Below are 20,234 nucleotides of genomic sequence, written 5' to 3' on the forward strand. Positions count from 1 at the left end.
GTAATTAATAACAAGTCTTGGGATAAGCTTCTTTTCATTCACAAAATGAGGTGATGTCAAGGCTACAATTCACATTTCTGGAAAGTCCTGTTCTGTTTGCTTGTAGATTCATGCCCTCTCCATCACTCAAAAGAAGAGGAGAAAGAAGACTCTCCTCCTATAATTCAAATTCTATTTCTTAATTTATTAAAAATCCCTAACACCTTTGAAAATGCTATGTAAAGTCATTAACAATAACATGTCTTCACCCATCCTTAGAGTTTTATTAGCACCAACATATGGAATTCCAGGCTGGCCTAGAAAAAAAAAACAGTAGTAAAGAAAGCATCAGGGATGCCAATCCCACATCTAAAGATTTGCCACTGTTAAATCTTTCCAAAGGGTTAAGGCAGCAAACAAAGGACATTTCTTTCCCATCAAGCCCCCAGTCTAGGTCTCCAGTGACATTCCCTTCACTTTGCTAACACACCAGCCTATGCTCATGTGAGGGGAAGCACCCTTGGCTTTCTCCCACCACCACAGCACAAAGGAAATAACTTCCTAAGATATAACCTGAAACAGTGTATGGCCAACATTTTGGAAGAATTGGCAGTATTACTTTGCAGGTGTGTGTGGATGGCATGGGGAGAAGAGGAAGAGGATTCTGTTCATTCTTGGAGCCAGTTTTGTGCTTTAATACTAGCTGTAAAATCAGACACATACAAGGAGATGTAATAAGCCAGCAGCACTCTTTCAAAAATATTTATTAGCTTATTAAAGTGACCTGTTGTTGCTGCTGCTGCTGCCAGATCAAGCTGACAGAAAACCCACACTGCAGGAATCCAGCCCCTTTAACACTGTCTCCAGCTGAAACCTCACTCTCTCTCTCTCTCTCTCTCTCTCACACACACACACACCTTTTACAAAAATAAGGACAGTAGCGAACCTCTCAGCGAGCTGAATAATCAAAAGAGTATTTGATATTTGAATATTCTATTTGCATATTCAAACCTTGCAGCCCACAAAATATCCTTCTGGGCACATTGGGAGGGGACAAGAACACCCAGCCACACTAGATAAGGCTCATTGGCTAGATGCTTCTGATAAGAGATTAGCAGAGACATGGAGACAATTAGATTCCACAGTTAACACTTGCTAGGATGGAAGAAGTTCAGATGTCTCTTAGTGCTATTATTTAATCAGTTTCTCTGCATACTCAACAGTACAACTGTGCCCCTGGACATCACCTGCACAACCAGAAGGGCCACAAGAGAGTTTCCTTTTTTTAAAAAAAACAAAAGAACAGATTTTTGAGAAAACAGAAGGAGACCCTAAATCCTCAAAAGATACAGATTTTCCACACCTGTCCCTGGATGGAACCAAAACCTTTAACAACTGTCCCCCCACCGCCTTTCAATGATCAGACTTGGGAGACCAGCATCTCACTCACAATGAGGAGACTGCACATTTAGTAATATTGAGATACTGCATTTAACTACCCAAATCCAACATTATGTGCAGAAACCAGCAACAAGGGTCACTTGGCTCAGCCCTGGGACTGCCACACATCAGAGGACCTTCCCTGGTCCAAGGCTGCTTTACCTCAACGTCATGCACATTCTTCATGTCCAGCTACGCACTCTGTACTGGCCCACCCTCCAGAACACCAGCTTTCCAAACTGCCCTCTGTTGTGAAGGGGAAGCAGCAGACTCCCTAGTATTGTTGGCCTACATGCAGTATTGAATCATGCCAGAACTCAGGAGTGCCCCTTGGCCACTTCCCCCTTAGTTTCTAGTAAAATGCCTCATCATCTATTGTTTCCTTAACCTTTCGCTACTTTCTGCTCTTTTCCTGTTCTCAGGCCCTGCCCACATCTGCTTCTCTCGACGCTCTGTGCCAGCTGAGATGTCTAGAGACGATGCAGAGCTAGTGAACTAGACATGGAGATAACATGTATTCCAGGAAAACATGGGAGGAAAGTTTTATATGTAAACCGGCTAATGGGTCAGTGCATTTCCCCCCCTCTTTTTTGGTGGTCTCTCTTTTTCCCTTTCTTTGGCTCAAACCTCATTATTACTCCTTTTAGCCAATCTATCCCAGAGTCTCAATTCCCTGTGCCCTCTTTACACTGTTCCCTCTTCCCTCAGCACAGGCAGAGAAAAGGCAGTTCAAGCCAGAGTATGTCACAAAAAATGTCCCTCCAGGCAAATCCCCTTTTCATTTCTGCTCCGGCTCTTCTGCCACTGTTGTCACCTCGATGGTGGTGGTATGTTCGTCTGATGCCGTGGCATCCTCAATGGCGCTAGACGGCACCGTCACAATCGTGCTCCCACTGGGAGCCATTTGTGTTACGTTCTGTATGGTGGTGCCTAGTCCCGGGAGGGTGAGCAGCTGAAAAGGGCTCACCACTTTCACCACAGTGCTGCCATCTTGTATGGCTGCCGTGCTGAGGACTGTCAGGTTGGAAGCGTCGGGATGGATCTCAACAGTGTTGGGGAAACTAGAGCCTGAGGAAGCCAGTACGGTGTATCCTCCCAATAACGGTGAGGCCGGGGAGCTGGCTGAGGGTGCCTGAGATGTACTTTTCCCAAGCACTGAGGCTGGAAGGGCGGACACCACTTTGCTGAGAGGGAGGTTGGCCAGCTGAGAGACGGGCACTCCTGGGGCCAAGGCAATTTGTGCTGACTGGGCCAGGACTTGAGAGGTGATAGCAGCTGGCCCAGATGTGGCCCTGGTAAGTCTGGGGCGTTTTAAAGGTGCTGGGATGGAGACTGGAGTCAGAGTCATCAGCACGTTGTTGAGGTGCTGCGATTTGTGCTTCAGCTCCTTTGCTCGCTTGCGGTGCTCGTCACATTGCTGCTCCAATGCTGAAAAGAGACCGTAATGAACGTTAGTACGAGTACTCTCCAACCTCCACCTAACATAAGCTTCCCAGTGGCCATCTTCCCAGTTTTAACAGCATAGCAACAACTGAAGTACAATAAGCAAGGCAATTTAGCTCATTCTTTAGCATCATTCCAAGCTAAACTGATCTAGCATGCATTGACTTAGCAAAAAAAAAAATCTACTTTCCTACACAGAAAAACTCCAGGATAGTATCAGTGATGCCAACAGAAGAGACACCGAAATTCCAGGTGGGCATACCTGCTAAATCCCGTGTGTATTGTTCTCTTGAGCGATCCATCTGGCACTTGTGGCTAGCTAGAACTTTCTTTACCAGGTCCAGCATGCCGAAATTCTGGACTATGTTGTTGAGTAAGACAGCATCTTAAAACAGAAAAATAGATACTGATCGTTGAGGAAAGAATCATTCCCTACAGAAAGAATTTACCTTTTTCTTGGTAAAACACAGATATGCCAAAGCAGCAGTTCTCAAACCGTGGGTCGGGACCCCAAAGTCAGTTGCAACCCCATTTTAATGGGGTCACCAGGGCTGATGTTAGACTTGCTGGGGCCTAAGGCTAGCGCCGAAGCCCGAGCCCAACCACCCTCTGGATGGCAGGGCTCAGGTTATAGGTCCCCGACCTGGGGCTGATGCCCTTGGGGTTTGGCCCTTCCACCCAGGGCAGTGGGGCTTGGGCAGGCTCAGCCTTCAGTCCCCACTCCTGGGGTCGTGTAGTAATTTTTGTTGTCCGAAGGGAGTTGCGGTGCATGAAGTTTGAGAACCGCTGTGCTAAAGTGACGTAGCCAAATCTGTTTTAGAATAATGCAAGAGGTCAGAGCTTAAGAATTCATTAATATTTATGCTTAGAATACTGAGAAAGAAAGGATGGGGAGAAGCATCAAGGGGTGATTAAGAGACAACAGTCCTTTCTTCCCAAACAGAGATTGAGAAGAGAGGTCTCGGGACACATAGCTAGTTGCTATCTGAACAGCAAGCACTACTGACAGGCTGACCAAAGCGTGGTCAGAGGAGAGAATTGCTTTCACAGGATACAATCTAGAAGGTTTTTTCTCCCCACTTTATGAGTGCTGAAAATTCTCTCTCTAGTTCAGTTTATGGGAAGCATTAATCTAGATGAGTTTAGCAATTATTTTTATTTTCATTCTGTTTTCTCAGTGCTTGTATTAAATCTTGTGGCTAAGATGACTGTTGTCTGAGAATTTCACACAGACATCCCCAAATAAGAGAATCCCATAACTGAAGGGCAAAGGGTTTCTCAAAGTGACACTGCCCCTCAGTCTCAGTGAAGTGGCAAGACAAGGTATGTTTCCTCCCAGCAAGACGTGCTGTGAAAGACCACGGCAGGCAGTACATAAGGAAAAAAACGCAAAGATTAAGTAGGACACAATAGCTGACAGCAGTGTTGGTCCCAAGTGCCAGACATTCCAAAATATGAAGCAGTCATATTAAATTATTTTTTTTAAATTCAGTGACATGTGTGAGTGGGAAGGACAGTCAGTTTCCTTCAATCACGTGGTGCGTTACCTTCTAATGATGCAGCGCAATGAACTGCAGAAACTGGCTCAGATTAGCAGGGCATATGCACAGATGGCAATGCCAGTGGGAATCTGTTTGTCAACTGCTGGAAACAAATTTGTACCACAGACTGCATTGCAGATTCTAAGGAAACTGGCCACAAAACTATCCTGCACCACTGATGCACCGTCCATAGTGGCCAGTTATTTCCATACCCCACCCTGCATGTGAGAATTAAAGGGATGCCAGCAAAGTGAGCATAATTCATTCTGCTATAGTTAAGACTAGCTTTTTATTTAAAGTTTGACTCTAAGTGCTCGAAAATCTACATGGCTACTTGGATTGCCTTGAAATATGGTGTGCCTCATTGCGTGCCACACAAATCTGGGGTCGTCTGACCAAGGGAGTCCCAAAATACATCTCCCAAAACAAAAGCTGAGAGATTCTGGCAACCTTTTTTGGCTCACGGACAAAGCTCAACAAGGGCTCAAGATCATTGCATGAGGGTCCCTAAGGCTAGAGTGTTATCCCAACAGAGTGCATGGCACCCACGAGCCCTTTGTGAGAAATCAAATTACACTGCTATTTCAAAAAGATGTTGCTTCTCATCACAAGCCTCATGTGATTATTCTTGCTCCTAAGGTATTACACTGAGCACGTAGAGAGTGAGAGGCTAACTATCTGGAAAACTACTTCCAGGTCACAGGGCTGGTGGGTGCCAGTATCATTTCAGTGCAGAATCGTCTCAGGTGTCAGCAGTGAGGTGGGATCTGAGAGGAGTCTATGGACTTAATGATGGGTAGGTGAAAATTTAGCTTTAGGTGGCATACTGCATACACGAGTGAAGGGTTGTAAAAGGGTCTGAAGTGTCTGTCAAATTTGACAAATGTGGTACTCTGTAGGGAGAAGAGGCTCAATATTTTAGTGCAGGTTGTGCCTGTCCACTACAGCAACAAGGCAGAACGGGAGTATGTTATGGGTGCTGTGGGACAGCACTCAAAGAGGGCAGAGTTAAGGGTATGTGGGCGTTTACTTAACTGTATTTCCTGGTTTTCAGAAGACTGATTTTGCTGAACTCGACATTCTGGGAGGGCATGAGCTATCACCTGGCAACCTTAACTCTGCGTTCACAAAGGTTTTTTGCCATTTAATAATAAGAATAATAATCAAGACACAAAGATGCTGCTTATTAGCTCCTGCAATCAAGCTCTTACCACTGAGCTGTAAGGGAGGATCCTGGACCCGCTGCTGTAATCCCTTCATGGTCTCCACAAGCTCCTGGTGAAACTCTTCGATCACTTCTTCCAGCAGCCCTGCATCCTTCAGACCGCGCCAGAATGCAAATGTGTCATCTAGGGGAGCAGCCAGTATAAGAGAGAACCTTAGAGTACCAGGAAAAGGCAGTGGGGGGGCTGAATGACTGATACATCACCATGTCTTACTGTGAGGTAAAAGGGGTGTTCACATTCAGCAATCCTATTGAAAGGCAGAAGCTCACCCTAGACTTTTCTCTGGTGGGGTTTGAAGCAGAAGACATTCTATCTCTAGGCAGGTGGGGATGGGGCAAAACCCAGTAGGAACAGGCATCCCAAGGCAATGGGTGAAAAACCAAGTTGATTGCGTAGTTTTAAAGGAAGAACATACTTTTCCCTTATAGTCCTCCCATTCCCCATATCACACAGGACTGATCCTGCCCAACAGGGCAGAGAAGCTGCAGAAGAACCTGTGAGTCACTTTGAACCCTGAGCCACAAGGACTGAGGCAGAGCTCCCACTAGGAGTCTCACTCACTTTTCTTCCACAACCCAGCACAGGCAGCTGGATGCAGCACCACAAATCCCTATCCCATTTTGGTGTCAGACGTTATCCTCCATGATCATTCTTAATTCTGCTGAATCAGAGAAGCAAGGGAGAAATCTCAGGACTCACACCCAGGTTCCTCTGAGGGCAATGGCCAGAATTTGACCCATGCTTGCATATTCTGACACTTGGAAGCAATTTCATGCCAAGATGATGTTGTGGCTACACTGCAAACACAAAGGACTTAGTCCTACACTACAATAATCTAAAGCTATGCCAAATAAATACCATGAAGATCAGGCAGCTGAGTATGGGAACACCTACAGCAGAAACAGTTTTCCTACTCACCCTATCTTTTTTTTCTCCTCAACCTTCTCCCCCTACATCCCTTTCAAATGTAGGTAGCGCACATGGAGTATGATAGGAGATATTAACAGCATTATGTCGTTTTCCTGAACTGTACCTCCAATGCTAGTGGTCCAATCACTGGCTTCCTCACAAGTTTCTATGGTGATTGTAGCAGGAGATCCATTTACTGCAACCAAGATTGAAAAGGAAAAGAAAACACAAGTCATGGCTTCACAAGTCTTGCCACATAGCATCAGGTTGTCCCTGTATTATACACCCACGATGTTACATCCAAGAAAACAGGCAAGTCCATGCAGTACTCAATATTGTATGAACTTATCTCCTCCAGCTGAAAACCAAACAGAGACTCCGAAGTGGATTAAAAGTCACATGAGGCCATTGTGTGAGCTTCGCTTACCTTTCCATACAGCTGGGCAATACACTGGGCACTATTTACACAACGCCTGCAAAATTCTCTTTGCCTCGGGGAGAGTCATTTCTTTATTACATTAATTTTTCTATTATTATTATTATTATAAACAGAGTGCTGGCAAGTAGAATTTGTATTTGGTCTGGTAAGTGTTCAGGGCAATTATCTGGCTTGTTGCCAATCTACAGGACATGGAAGAAATACAAAATTCTTAACAGACTGCCTCTGACCTGTGGTTTGACTGGCCTGAAGACTGAACTGACCCCGTCACTCCTGCAGATAATACACATTGGGATACTGTCCTATCCTTGCTGCCTCCAGGGTATATAACTGTGATCATATTTCTGCCCAGCCACTCATGTGATCTCTGCTCTCCACAGCCCTTTCCAATCTCTATGGTATTGTTACTATGGAGACGAAGGAGTCACATGTCAGTTGAGCTGCCAGGAGGATGTCAAGCTGCATGCTGGAGCTGTACAGCTCAAAATCTGGGCCAGAGATGCAGTGATCATTCTGGGAGCACCAGAATGCTCTCCTGAAAGACGAGCAGTTTGTAACACTCCATAGCTTTCAAATAATTCTTTCCCTGAGCAATTTGTTCCTTCTAGTCTGCAAATTTGGTTTCCCCCACTTGTGCCAAATACAGCCTGACATCAACACTGTGGAAACTTTCTGGTTTGCGTGTTAACATCTTGGATTATATTAATAGAACTGCTCACAGCAACAAGGGTTAGAGCTATGCTGTGGGGTGGAACTAACAATGAAATAAACAATGGGTTAAACATGTACAGCAACCATAAATACTAGCCCAAAGCATGGAATTCAATTGTTAAATGCTCTGGGCAGAGCCAGCACAAGGGTAAAAAACAATTTTTGCTTTTCTCCTGCAAAAATCTATGGCTATCAGATTTTTTTTTTTTTTTTGTAAGTTCTCAGTGGCAAAAGGATTTGCAAACAAGTATTTAGAAATAGGAGCACATTTCCACCAAACATTCCCTGCTTAAGACAAATCAAATTTAGAACAAACTCTAAAGCAATGTCCTTCTAAATTCATTTTTGTAACCTATTTGTGTGAGATCTGATAGAAATTTGTAGCATTCCATGGCTGCATTTAATCTTTCATCAGACAAAAGCAATAAATAATTCAGAAACGGAGCCTTAAATGAAAATATCTAAATTATTCAGAAGGAAGTCAGTTGCCATCTTTGAAAGAAAGTGCAATAAAAAAGGGGCTCCAAATCCAGCATGCTGCGACAAAGAAATCATGCTCATCTCTGCAGCCTACTGCCATGTACAGTGAGAACAGCTAGCAGCTGTTCAGATGCTGGCACTGAAGGATGACCACATCACAGGGGGACGACTGCACTAATTCCTGTGGATTATCTGGAGGCCACTACTTTGGCTATGTAGCTCCTAGTAAGCCAGGATGCAGTACAGGTAACTTTAGAATGAATTTCTTACGGAGTATCCAAGTGATTTCCTTCCAGGCAGCTACTGCTCTGCCATGCAGCATTACAATAGCTGCTTCTGCATAGCTCCAACATGGGAGACCCAGCAACAGGGGGAGGGGGAGAAGTGAAGGAGGAAAAAAGCAACAAGAAAAAACATGATAGAGACAACAGTAACCGCATTCATAAGGAAGCATTAATTAAGCTTTGACTCGTAAGAGCCCTGGTAACAAGGGCTATGGAAAACACTAAACATACCATCTGCAGAGGCAGGGGTGAGAGGAATATACTCTGTTGACGTCTGGCTGGTCAGAGATACTCTGGCTCCGGTCAGGTCAATTTTAGTGCTTCGGCAGGTGTTTGAACAGACCTTGGTATGTTGGTAGAAATCCAGCTCTCCGGAGTCCATGATCTTCCTGCAGCACAAGGAATGAGTATGAGTACACACTTGTATCAGTATGGCTCAGACACAGTGAGAAAGATCACTGAAAAACAGCTCCCCTTCTGAAGTTTTTAACTGCATTTCGAACAGACAAACCTCTCCAAACCCGGCACAAATTAACTCTGCATTTCAGCTTCCTGCCCTTCTTTTCTCTTAAATTGGCCTGGTGGAGAGGAAGCAGGACATGAGATTGCCCTGCAGGATAATCAACTGCTGAAGTGCCCTCGAGACTCCTCCTCAAGGGGCCAGTAAAGATCAGAGGGACTGGCAGAGGTAATGGGCCAAGAGTTGCTTCTCTTTTCTCCCAATTATCCATTCTGGAGGGAACATTAACCAAATTAGTGGCCCATAAATGAAAGTGTGAGTGAGAAAGTCCACTCTGACAGGAAGAGAGGGGAAAAATTGTTTACCAACAAGACAAGCATTTAATCCCCTTCTATACAGCCTTTACATGTGAGTTTAACAACTATACAACTCACTAGAGCTTAATACCACGCTAATACATTATGGACAGGGAAAACCTGTGTCAGAATATCCACATTCGAGCCCAGGTAGAGACCTAGACTAGGAGCAAGGTTTCTGAACATTATTCTAACATGGCTTGAACCTACAGGCTGAGCAAAGTGTATTAGAAGCCGGCTTGACAACAAGTGGGTCTGAATTGTGAAGAATACAAGATTGTTTTATCAGCTGAAAGACCCATGTAGATTGGGCCTTACTATGCAAGTTTTTGTGCAGAGAGGTCAGTGATCAGCCTGTCCAAGAATGACCTGTGTGAGAAATGGAAAGGGTAAGGAGCGCTGTATGGCAGTGTGGTGAAAGATGCTCTCTCTCTGTCTGCTCTATAAGGAAAGGTTACAGAACACTAAGGATGAGGAAGAGAAACATGGACTCTTCACTGGTGAAGAGCACCATGCTGCAGCTTCTCTCATTCACTCCTTCGGTGCATATGGATACATTAGCAAAGCAAAGTGAAGCAAAGTGGGAACTAGGGAACCTGAGATGAAGATAAAACTGCCGGAGAGGAGGCACCTTGCTGAATGAGCACAGAGCAATGTATATAAATGGAAAGCTGTCAAAGCAAGTGTCACAGCAGGTTAATGAAATCAGGAAGCGGCTATTACCCAGAGAGAATAAGGTTCCACAGGAAGCAGCAGCAGAGAACTTGAATTCCAGACTTCTCTAAGGGTATGTCTACACTACGAAATTAGGTTGAATTTATAGAAGTCGGTTTTTTAGAAATCGTTTTTATATATTCGAGTGTGTCCCCCCCCACAGAAAATGCTCTAAGTGCATTAAGTGCATTAACTCGGCGGAGTGCTTCCACAGTACCGAGGCAAGCGTCAACTTCCGGAGTGTTGCACTGTGGGTAGCTAACCCACAGTTCCAGCAGTCTCTGCTGCCCATTTGAATTCTGGGTTGAGATCCCAATGCCTGATGGGGCTAAAACATTGTCGCGGGTGGTTCTGGGTACATATCTTCAGGCCCCTGTTCCCTCCCTCCCTCCATGAAAGCAGCAGACGACAATCGTTTTGCGCCTTTTTTCTTGAGGAAATGAGACTCAAAAGTTCGCGGTTCTTTTCCTGTCTACCTGGCCAATGCATCTGAGTTGAGAGTGCTGTCCAGAGCGGTTACAATGGAGCACTCTGGGATAGCTCCCGGAGGCCAATACCGTCAAATTGTGTCCACAGTACCCCAAATTTGACCCGGCAAGGCCGATTTAAGTGCTAATCCACTTGTCGGGGTGGAGTAAGGAAATCGATTTTAAGAGCCCTTTAAGTCGAAAAAAAGGGCTTCATCGTGTGGACGGGTGCAGGTTTACATCGATTTAACACTGCTAAATTCGACCTAAAGTCCTAGTGTAGACCAGGGCTAATGCACATGCACTTTAGCACACACCTGTATTTACAGGTGATAGATTAGGTGTGTAAAAATCCTGCATGCACACTGACAGAATCTATCACCTGTGTGCACACAAGCAGTGGCCAGGCTGAAACCCAGTGAAAGTCAGGCCCTTAGAAAAGGATTTCATCACTGATGATTATTCAATACATATTAAGTGACTCCTCTCTAAATCCGGCAGATTAATAGAGCGGACAAATTCCCTTAGCTCAAAGAACATAAACATGCCTCAAGTGGGAGGCCTAAACATGCCGAAACAGCTCAAATCGAGGACAAAAGAAACAGAATGCAGCATGATCTCTTACAGGAACAGATTGCTATAAATAATACTAGAAGTACTAAATGACTGAAAATATCTAGGAATATCAAAAAGAAAATCTTTCTGGAGGCCACAGCTCTTGCTCCCACTATATGGAATAGTGTTCATATCGTGAGACTTGTCTGAGGCCGCGGAACAACTGTGCTTAATAAAGCTTGTGCACTTTGGATGTCACAAGCACCATGATCGTAACTGAAGATGCAGCTGGCACACAGATATATGCCAGCACTTTGAATACAGGAAGCACGGTAGGTACTGTCCCTGAGTCAATAAGCAGGAGGTTAGAAGTGCTGATGGGGAAGTTAGTCTGAGATTTATTGGGAACCAGGTTCAAGCATACAGAGTTCTCTGCCTACTGGCTGAATGCCCCATGGAGGTGACAGAAGATAATATGCTCAGCTGAGGGAGGGAGAGGAAGTGGAAATTAAGCCACAATGGGTTAATAAAATAACCCATTCATCTACTTCACGTCCTGGAGACTCTCCCTCAGTGTAAAGAAGGGCTGGATGTAGCTCCTTTTGGAATCTAAAAATGAGGCATCTCAACTCAGCAAAAGGACATTGCCAGAGGGGCACAGATGGTCTCCCCACCCCCAGGTACTGAGCATGCTGCCTCTATAGTACTCTGAGCCTCTGCTGGCTGGAGACAACATCTTGGATTGCTGGGCTCTGTTTGCCACTAGGCTACTGGGCTGGTTCTCACACATCCTTTGTAAATAGGTTTTGTTCCTCAGAAGACCAGCCTTACCAAAACGCTGAGGTATTGGGTTACAACAACCAACGAGTAAAAGCTGATTAACGATAATAGGAGAGCAGTTTGTGTTATTGCAGGAGCTCAGTGGGTGGGACAGCCTTGCTATGAAAGGACTGTGGAACCATTGACAATTCCGGGGTAAGGGATGATTTCTTTTTGCTTCTGACTACAGATGAAGAAACAAGTAGATTTTGGTCAGACAGAAGTCTGGAGCTGGTGCTCTGGGAGACCGTAAGGAAAGGAATTCCTGTAGTCAAGGCCAGAGAAGAGGAAGACACAAATAAGTATTTTGGCAAAAAAAAGTGGTTTAAGACAGACATAACACAACCATATGGATAGATTAATCTCCTGCAGCACGGAGTGTGGATTCAGTAGGTCATTTCAATCAGAACGAACCAATGCTCTGGAAAGGTGTTCAGGAGCGTTCTGCTGCACAAGTTCTGTCTTTTAGAAGAGATGTAAACAACACAGTCTGACAACTTGTGGCCATTAAAGATCTCATGACACTATCTGTAAGAGGACATAGGGTTTTAGTCCTTGTCAAGTTCCAGATAAGGCAATTAACATTTGCCTTTCCAAATTTCCCCTGCTTTTCCAACTGGATAGTGTATTCTCTTCACTTCCTGTTCTAAAACTGTTAAGCGCTGTTGCTGTGTGGCTGTTACACAACTGCCATGCACCACCCTAGAGGCAGCTGCATATCACATTGTTGCCCTGGGACTATGACAGGTAGTGACAGTCCCTCATTTCTTAACTACCTCTGCCTACCTGCAACAAGGAAAACACTTACAGAAAACTGATCACTGGATGGATAGGCAGTTATTGGGACAAGTTTTCAGTGTGTTCAGTGGCACACATCCACTCAGTCGCTTAACAGCTGTATCAGAGCATGTGGAGGATCCTTCTGGATTCTCCCAGAAAGAAGAAACCCCAGCCATCAATGCACATATACAAGCAAGCAAAAAGACTAACCTGAGCATGATCCCGTTCATCCGGATTGCTCGCTTCCAGTCCTTCAGGGTTGACTTGCCAGCCAAGTGGACAAACTCTTTGGGACTAATTAGGTGATCATCATACTGCAAAGGGGAGAAATGTAACATGGTGTGACGCAGCAGGAAAAATGCAGACTTGTTCCACATGAGAGGACAGCAATATGTTATACCAGGGTGCATAAACTGTATTTAGCACTGTGCCCAGTGACAGAGCAGAATGACCTTGATGGCCAAGTTTTAATATTATTGTGAAAACCAAAGCTGGGCTCATACCAAAACTCCTGATCTGAAGAACCCCAAAGTTTGATACGACTCTCTGGGCTAGGCCCATCTCTAGTGAAAATCACCCACCAGGATATTGTGATTACACTAAAATATATCCTAATAAGAGCCAAGAGTCTGAACTTTGGCAGAAATTGGTTACAAATTCTTCTCCTAGCTCTGTACATACCACAAAGCATCAGACAGGAAGGCCATACAAGATCCATCCTAATGCGGTTTATGCAAAATATAATTGGCATTATAGTGTTCTGTTCCATACCATGTGCAACTAACACACTATTTTATTTAGCTCTCATCTGCTCCCACTATCAAGCAAACTAGTGACGAAAAACAGATTGTTCCCACCCACCATTAGTATCCAGTCGTCCTACCAGCATGTTGCCCAATGGTCAAACCCACAAAGCACTTCAACAATGACTTGACCAGAAGAGATGCTAAGATTAAGGCTCTTTGACCACTCAGTTCATAGAATATCAGGGTTGGAAGGGACCTCAGGAGGTCATCTAGTCCAACCCCTTGCTCAAAGCAGGGCCAATCCCCAATTTTTGCCCCAGATCCCTAAATGGCCACCTCCTGGATTGAACTCACAACCCTGGGTTTAGCAGGCCAATGCTCAAACCACTGAGCTACCACCGCAAATCTTTGGCCTTTGCAGAGTTAGTTAACAAGCACAATTAGTGCCAACTGCAGCAGCCACTTTTATGATGTGGACATCTGTTACTGGGAACTAGATTGAGACAACCAGCATATTTCATATTGAATAGCCATGTGACATCTTTCCTGCATTACTGACCAGGTGGATTTGAATTGGTGACCTAGGACCCCTTCTGAGCTATACAGTCCTCCTTTAATAAAACTTCTATGGGGAATTCCAGTAGGGATGCCACCTCCAGGTCTCTTTTCATTCCCTCCTGTGTTAACAAGTAAATGTGATATTCCCAACTGCTGCATAACATGAAACATCTACCTATAACAGGAACCAGAGTCAAGTGCAAAGAGGAAGCTGATCTCCGGTGGTAGCAGGCAAAACTGATCTGCTCCCATCTCTACAGTTTGCTCGGGGCGGGGGGGGGGGGGGGGGGGGAGATTGAGAGAGAGAGAGAGAGAGAGAGAGAGAGAGAGAGAGATGGAAAGATCTCTCTCTCCAAGAGGAGGGGGAGTAGACCATCTCGTCAAAAATTCTCTGGCAGTGCAGCCTGAAAGCAGACCCTTCTTAAGGAACAGATTATTGTTTACCATTGATGCCTTACTGTGTTTTCATTCCCAGAACATATGTTTCATGATAAGTGCCCCCGACTCCTCCACTCATTAAGAGTTTTTTCACCCCCAACCATCTGGGGTAGAAAGAGTGGAAACAGGTCAATACTATCTTTACCAAGAAGGTTTGCATCACCATATCAATTTCTCTTAAACTGATCTGATAAAGGGAATGTCTACATTTTAGAAAACTGCTCAAAAGCAGAGCCAGATTGAAGTTGAAGCTCTAGCCAGAGCTGCTCAGTTTTCTTATGAAGCACTAAGTCACAATAACAGACTGCATGAAGACAATGGTACTCGAAATAGTTTTCTCTCCTTTCCCCTTTAAAGCAGGATCTCAACATAGTTATAACAGAGTCCTGCTTCCTGACACAATCAAAGCCACATATGGATGGAGTTTAGCAAACAGGTCGAGTGATCTACCATAGCAATAGCACTGGAATGCTGGATTTCATTAGCATCTGTGGTCCTTATTCTCCTTTCTGGGCAAGGAGGGTAACCTAAGAGCACACCTCTTATCTTTATACATGTGGTCCTTCCTTAGGGACCTTCAGAGAACTCTGTACCCTCACCTGAACACATTTCACATTAATGCCTGGGCACACGAACTTCCTCCATATCAGGTTGGCTTTACTATCTCCGCAGGTGATGGGATAAACAATCTCAGCCTCCAAGCTGTCCTCCTCTTCAGCCATCTTCACTTCTCACAGGGAATGAGAGGCAGGGATTGGGGCGGGTCAAAAGGAAAATGAGTTACAACTATTGATTACCGTCAAGAGTTAAAGACATTTTGGGACAGAGTTTTAAAGCTTGGGAGCAAAAAGAGAAGGCAGGCAGGAACACCAGGCTCTTCAGACAAATTTTTAGCCAGCCTTCAATACCAAACAGCCAGCTGACCACAGGCAAAATGAGTGCATGCCTATTTTTGCAGGTCCACAAAAGTCAATATGAAAGTTCAGTGGCTGACTGAACATTTTACCCTTTATGTGAATGCAGAAACATTTGAGACAGATGATATAGTCACACACATTATTATGGTGCAACTGTCTATTTTCAAGGTGGTGGGTCTTCCACTGTTCCCAAAGGAGGGCTTATAAGCAGGTAATCATGTCTTTTGCAAAATGAAACACTTGCAAACCCACTTCAACTCAGTTGGTGAATATCTCCTACCTGCCTACACTGGAGTGAAGCCACTGAAGTGAGAGCCACAGGAACATTCCAAGATACAAAAGCATCAGTGTCCAGGCCCGAGCATCAACACTTTATTACAGGAATCAGAGAGTTTTTGGGAGTCACCATTTTTATTACTCGAGTAAGTTCATTAAACTTAATCCAAATAATGAAGAGGCCAGCAAACCCAAGGGAGACTTTCCAGACTAAACTGGTTTATGCCACAGCAGCCCAATTGGCAGAGACATTGTTACAATTTTTGAGTCATAAATTCATCTTCTGCTTGCTTCTGAAACCTGTAATGCTCTTGTAAACAGACAATCCGATGATCCCATGGCTGAGCTATGGGCAAAACATATAGGTAGCAGATTTAATGGGGAATAAACTCAAGCAATCCCACTCTTAACCAGGAGAGGGCAGCAGTGTGCTAGGAAACCATATCTGCCCACTCTCCCTTTTGGGCCTTCTCACCTTCCTTTTTGTCACATGCAGCTAGGAGGCAGGATTATGGCTCTACTGTTCTGTTTCCTTGAGCAAATGACAGCGACAGTGATGCCTGCAGAAAATGTGTGAAACCATGATCTGATCCTGAAGCTGTCAGTCTGCCTACTCTGCAAGGAGGCTCCTGGTCACTCACTGGCAGTGCGGTGTGCTCCCAGGCAGCTGAGCTAGGCAGACCTGCAACACTCAAACTCTCAAGCAGCAGGACTGCTGATGCTGCAAAGCTGCCACAAGGAAGGCTGCAGTAAAGGCCAATGCAGTACACTGAACCTACCTAAGACAGCTTCTTTCAGGTGTGTGGAAGCTGTGAAGGCAGCAGCGGCTGCAGCAGCTGCATTTTCGGTCTCCAGGGTGTCTTCATTTAGGTCGCCACTGGGAAAAGAATTGGAGATGAAAAATTAAGGAAGTTAGATGAATCATTCCCATTTCTGATCTCTGGAGCGAGCGCTGTTTCAAAGATCACTTGTAAAAACACTTTGGTGTGAGCCAAAAGATGTCCCCGTAATCCCTAGAAATGCAGATCTCTTTCCTTAAGAAAGTATCCATTGGCAAAAGGTATGTTATCTTTTCCTCACTTTATATTGCAGCCTGATGTTGCTAACTCCAGCCCAGTACAATAACACTTGTGTGATCTCTGTGCTGCAATTTCCTGATGTGCTCATGGGAAGCTGGCTATTTTCCTCCGCCAGCACAATGGAAATCAAAATCAGACCGTTGCCAGTCACTGGCAGCCTCTTTTAAGAAGATTCCCAAAGGCAGCAAGTGGGCAACAATCCTCAGCTGGCTGGAGGATGGACTAGATGACCTAATAGGTCTTATTTTCCATCTCCAACTTCTATGGTTCTATGCTTCTTAGCAATAGGACCCGAGAGGGCTGGAAGAATAGCAGAGTATTTCATTCAAGCTTTTCCCCCAGTATAGATTAGGCAAAACAAAGAGGAAAAATTAACAGACTGCCTGGAAACAGGATTATATTACCTTTGTTTCTGAACTTGAGTGAATCTTGGTGACGTTGGAAAAATGTGGCAGCAGCATGGTGTGGCATGTCAAAAGTATCCGGTGTGATCAGCACCTAGAGGAGCTGATCATTCTGAATTGATGTATAGACATTTGGCATGTCATTGTACCCCAATGAACTTGCTCAATGTTAAAAGCTAGCAGTTCATACTGAATGGGAAAAGGAGAAGGGGCAAAACAAACATATAGAGGCCCCATCTACACAAGACTTTTAACCACGTTCTGGAAAACCGTGCTTAAGCATGTTTTAAACATGGTTGTCTGGGTTATAACTAGGTCTGCCAGCTGATGAATGAGAGCAAATTATGTCCAATTACCGTGTGTAATGTGTTTTATCCCAGGGGGAGAGTGAGGATAGAAGGACTCTAAACGTGGATTGAATGCAGTTTGATCCTGTCCATGTTGACAATATGAAAGGGCATGAATGCATACACCCAGTGAACATAGGGACCCCAAACCATGAATTTCTGCAAAATTTGTTTTAAATTAAGTTTCTAGACCTTATGGTTTCAAGATAATTCTGCAAATGTGAACCAAATGTAAACCAAGGCAGTGCTGCTTCCTGAGTCTGGACCCAGACAGCTCCAGTGCCTCTGCTGCTGCTCAGTAACTTTGGCCATACTTCAGAGAGAAATAAATAAAACTCCGGCCAGTTTCACTTCTTGTTTTCAAAAACTTGCTGTGCAACTGTCAAGGGCCATGTCAGTTTCACACTGCTGCTGCTGGGGAATGGTTTATGCAGCAGCAGAGACAGGAACTATAATTACTCACAGGGTAGGAGGATCCAGAAAATGGAGACCTGAGGAAGGAGTAGCGAGACCTGCCCTGCTTGCAACAACAAAAAGGCTCTGGAGGAGCAAAAAACCAGGAAGCTCCTCTTTACTCCAACAGTAAGAGGAAGGCATATCTTTCATTTTAGCCACTAACCAGACATTGATATGTAAGACAGCACCTCCAAGCAGGACCTGGGGTCAGCACCCTGGTAGAAATCCCACCTAGCCGGTGGAGGAGGAGGCAGGAGATGCTGGGCTTCTAACTAAAGTGTTCCACCTGGATCTCACAAGTGGGGCCACCCCTCTTCATGCCATGTCCTGGCACACAAATTAGTTAAACTATGGTCGGCCTCATTTTTAAACATGGTGAAGATAGGACTGGAAGAGAATGAAGTGTGTGTGCACATGCTGGAAAGGGAATACTCATACATCGTGCTTTAAGAAAAAAGGGCTAAAACAAATCTGACAGTTATGATTTCAGAACACAGCATGCACATGGGTGATGTGCAGAAATTATCTTACAATGCACATTGGTATTTGGGGATAAATCTAAAGACCTACAGAGTAGCTCATGTCATTGCTGTCCCTCCCCATTCCTCCCAGTCACTTAGAGCAGAAATCAAAGTAGGAGTTGCTAGCCTCAGCTTAATACCTTGCTCTCCATGCCTGGAATACCTGCACTCGCTGTGATGATGGAAGTCAGAGCCCCTGCTAGGTTTCAGTTTGCTCATGCATCACTGGAGAATTACAGGGACATGTTTAATTCTCTCTACTGGATACTTAGGCCTTGTCTAACTACAGAGCTTTGTTGAGAAAAGGCAGCTTTTGTCGACAAACCAGCGAACATGTACACAATGCAATGCAACTTTTGTCAGCAAAAATGCTGTTTCGTCGACAAAATAAAAAACACCCAGACGAGAGACATAAGGCTTTCTGTGCAAAATTTTTGTTGACAAAGTGCCAGTGTAGACACCATGCTTGATTTTATCACTCTACTTGACCTCCAGGAGGTGTCCCACAATGCTCAATCTGACTGCTCTGGTCACCGGTTTGAACTCAACTGCCCTGCAGCCAGGTAAACAACCCTGCCCCTCCGCATTAGAAGCCCCGGGAATTACTGAAATTCCATTTCTTGTTGGCTCGCAGTGGAGAGGTCTCATCACATCTTTCCATGGAACCATGGCGGGTTATCGCAGCAAATGCTCTCCCTCTTGGACCACTGCAGAGCTGCTGGATCTGATCAGTATACGGGGAGAGGAGGCTGGGCAGTCCCAGCTGTACCTGAGATGTAGGAATTTTGATACTTACAGGTAGATCTGTCAAGGCTTGTGTAAAAAGGGATATGATCCACAAGCTGCAGTGCAAAGCCAAGATAAAGGAGCTGAGGCAGGTGTACCATAAGGCGAAGGACGCAAATCGTCGCTCTGGTGCTGCACCTAAGACCTGCCAGTTCTATAAGGAGCTGTATACTATCATCGGTGGCGACCCCACCTCCACCACCAAGAGCCCTGTGACTACTTTGGAGGGAACGGAGGCGGTGGAAAGAGAACCTAGCCCAGAAGACAAAGTCATTGATGAAGAGGTGGAGTTAGATGATGATGTGGCACTCCCGGCAGGGTTGCCCGGTGGGGCAGGCATCCAGGAACTGTTCAGCACTCTGGAGTTGTCTAGCCAGTCTCAGCAGTTGCTCTCCAGTGAGCGAGAAGCAGGAGAGGAGACGCCTGGTAAGTGGCTTTGGTTTCTGTAGTGCAGAGGTGGGTTCAGGGTTTAGAAATGTGGGAGGCTGGCTGTGTTTCTGTGTGCTGGACATTTCCCCATGCAGCTAATCATTACGGCAGAACAGGAAGTTGATGCACACTGAGATCTCACAGGAATCCCACAGAGAGATCTCTAGGAAAGATTCCTGGAAGTACTCGGCAATCCTCTGCTGAAAGTTCCTTGGTAGCTTTGTTCCTTCCCGCACCGTAGGAAACTTTCCCGCGTCATTTGGCAATCAATCACTTATGCAGGGACCAAAGTGGCACGCAGGCAAACAGCATAGGGACCAGGGTGGAAGCCACAAGCGTGTAGTAGATGTACCCTCTCTTCCCTGCTTACCCTCAGGAATGACATATCTGCTACAATGATCCTCACCTGTGGAAAAGTGTGGGAGAATTTTGAATTTTTTCCCTAGTTGGCTGCACCGCAACCCTTGCGGAGCACTCTTTTCCCCATGTAGAGTGCCCCCCAGCCAACATTCACCATGCTTTGGGTGTTTGCCAAGATATGTGCTTGCCAAGGGTCAGTGAGAAAGTGACTGTAAAGTTACCAGAGGTGTATTTTACTGAAATGTTTCAATGCTGTGCGTGAACTTAACAATCATGCTTCTGTGCATTGTTCCTTGTGCTTTGGCAGATGTGGC

General features: G+C 45.1%; 1 protein-coding gene across 3 annotated transcripts in view; it reads right to left on the reverse strand.

Annotated features, from left to right (window-relative positions):
• Positions 1-243: 243 nt before the first annotated feature.
• Positions 244-20,234, reverse strand: part of GMEB2 (glucocorticoid modulatory element binding protein 2) — a 38,894-nt gene continuing 18,903 nt past the window's right edge. For 2 of the 3 annotated variants that reach the window (XM_037915591.2, XM_007062509.4), the window contains exons 3-10: positions 16,318-16,415; positions 14,945-15,072; positions 12,814-12,917; positions 8,684-8,841; positions 6,663-6,734; positions 5,615-5,752; positions 3,125-3,247; positions 244-2,847 (exon numbers count right to left, since the gene is read on the reverse strand). In XM_037915591.2, coding sequence (XP_037771519.1) covers positions 2,198-2,847; positions 3,125-3,247; positions 5,615-5,752; positions 6,663-6,734; positions 8,684-8,841; positions 12,814-12,917; positions 14,945-15,072; positions 16,318-16,415 — 1,471 coding nt within the window. In that variant the 3' untranslated portion in view covers positions 244-2,197. The remainder of the gene's footprint in view (positions 2,848-3,124; positions 3,248-5,614; positions 5,753-6,662; positions 6,735-8,683; positions 8,842-12,813; positions 12,918-14,944; positions 15,073-16,317; positions 16,416-20,234) is intronic. The other variant, XM_027824950.3, reaches the window with a different exon arrangement.

Source organism: Chelonia mydas, chromosome 13, assembly GCF_015237465.2.
Source record: "Chelonia mydas isolate rCheMyd1 chromosome 13, rCheMyd1.pri.v2, whole genome shotgun sequence".
In the NCBI taxonomy this organism is placed as follows: Eukaryota; Metazoa; Chordata; order Testudines; family Cheloniidae; genus Chelonia; species Chelonia mydas.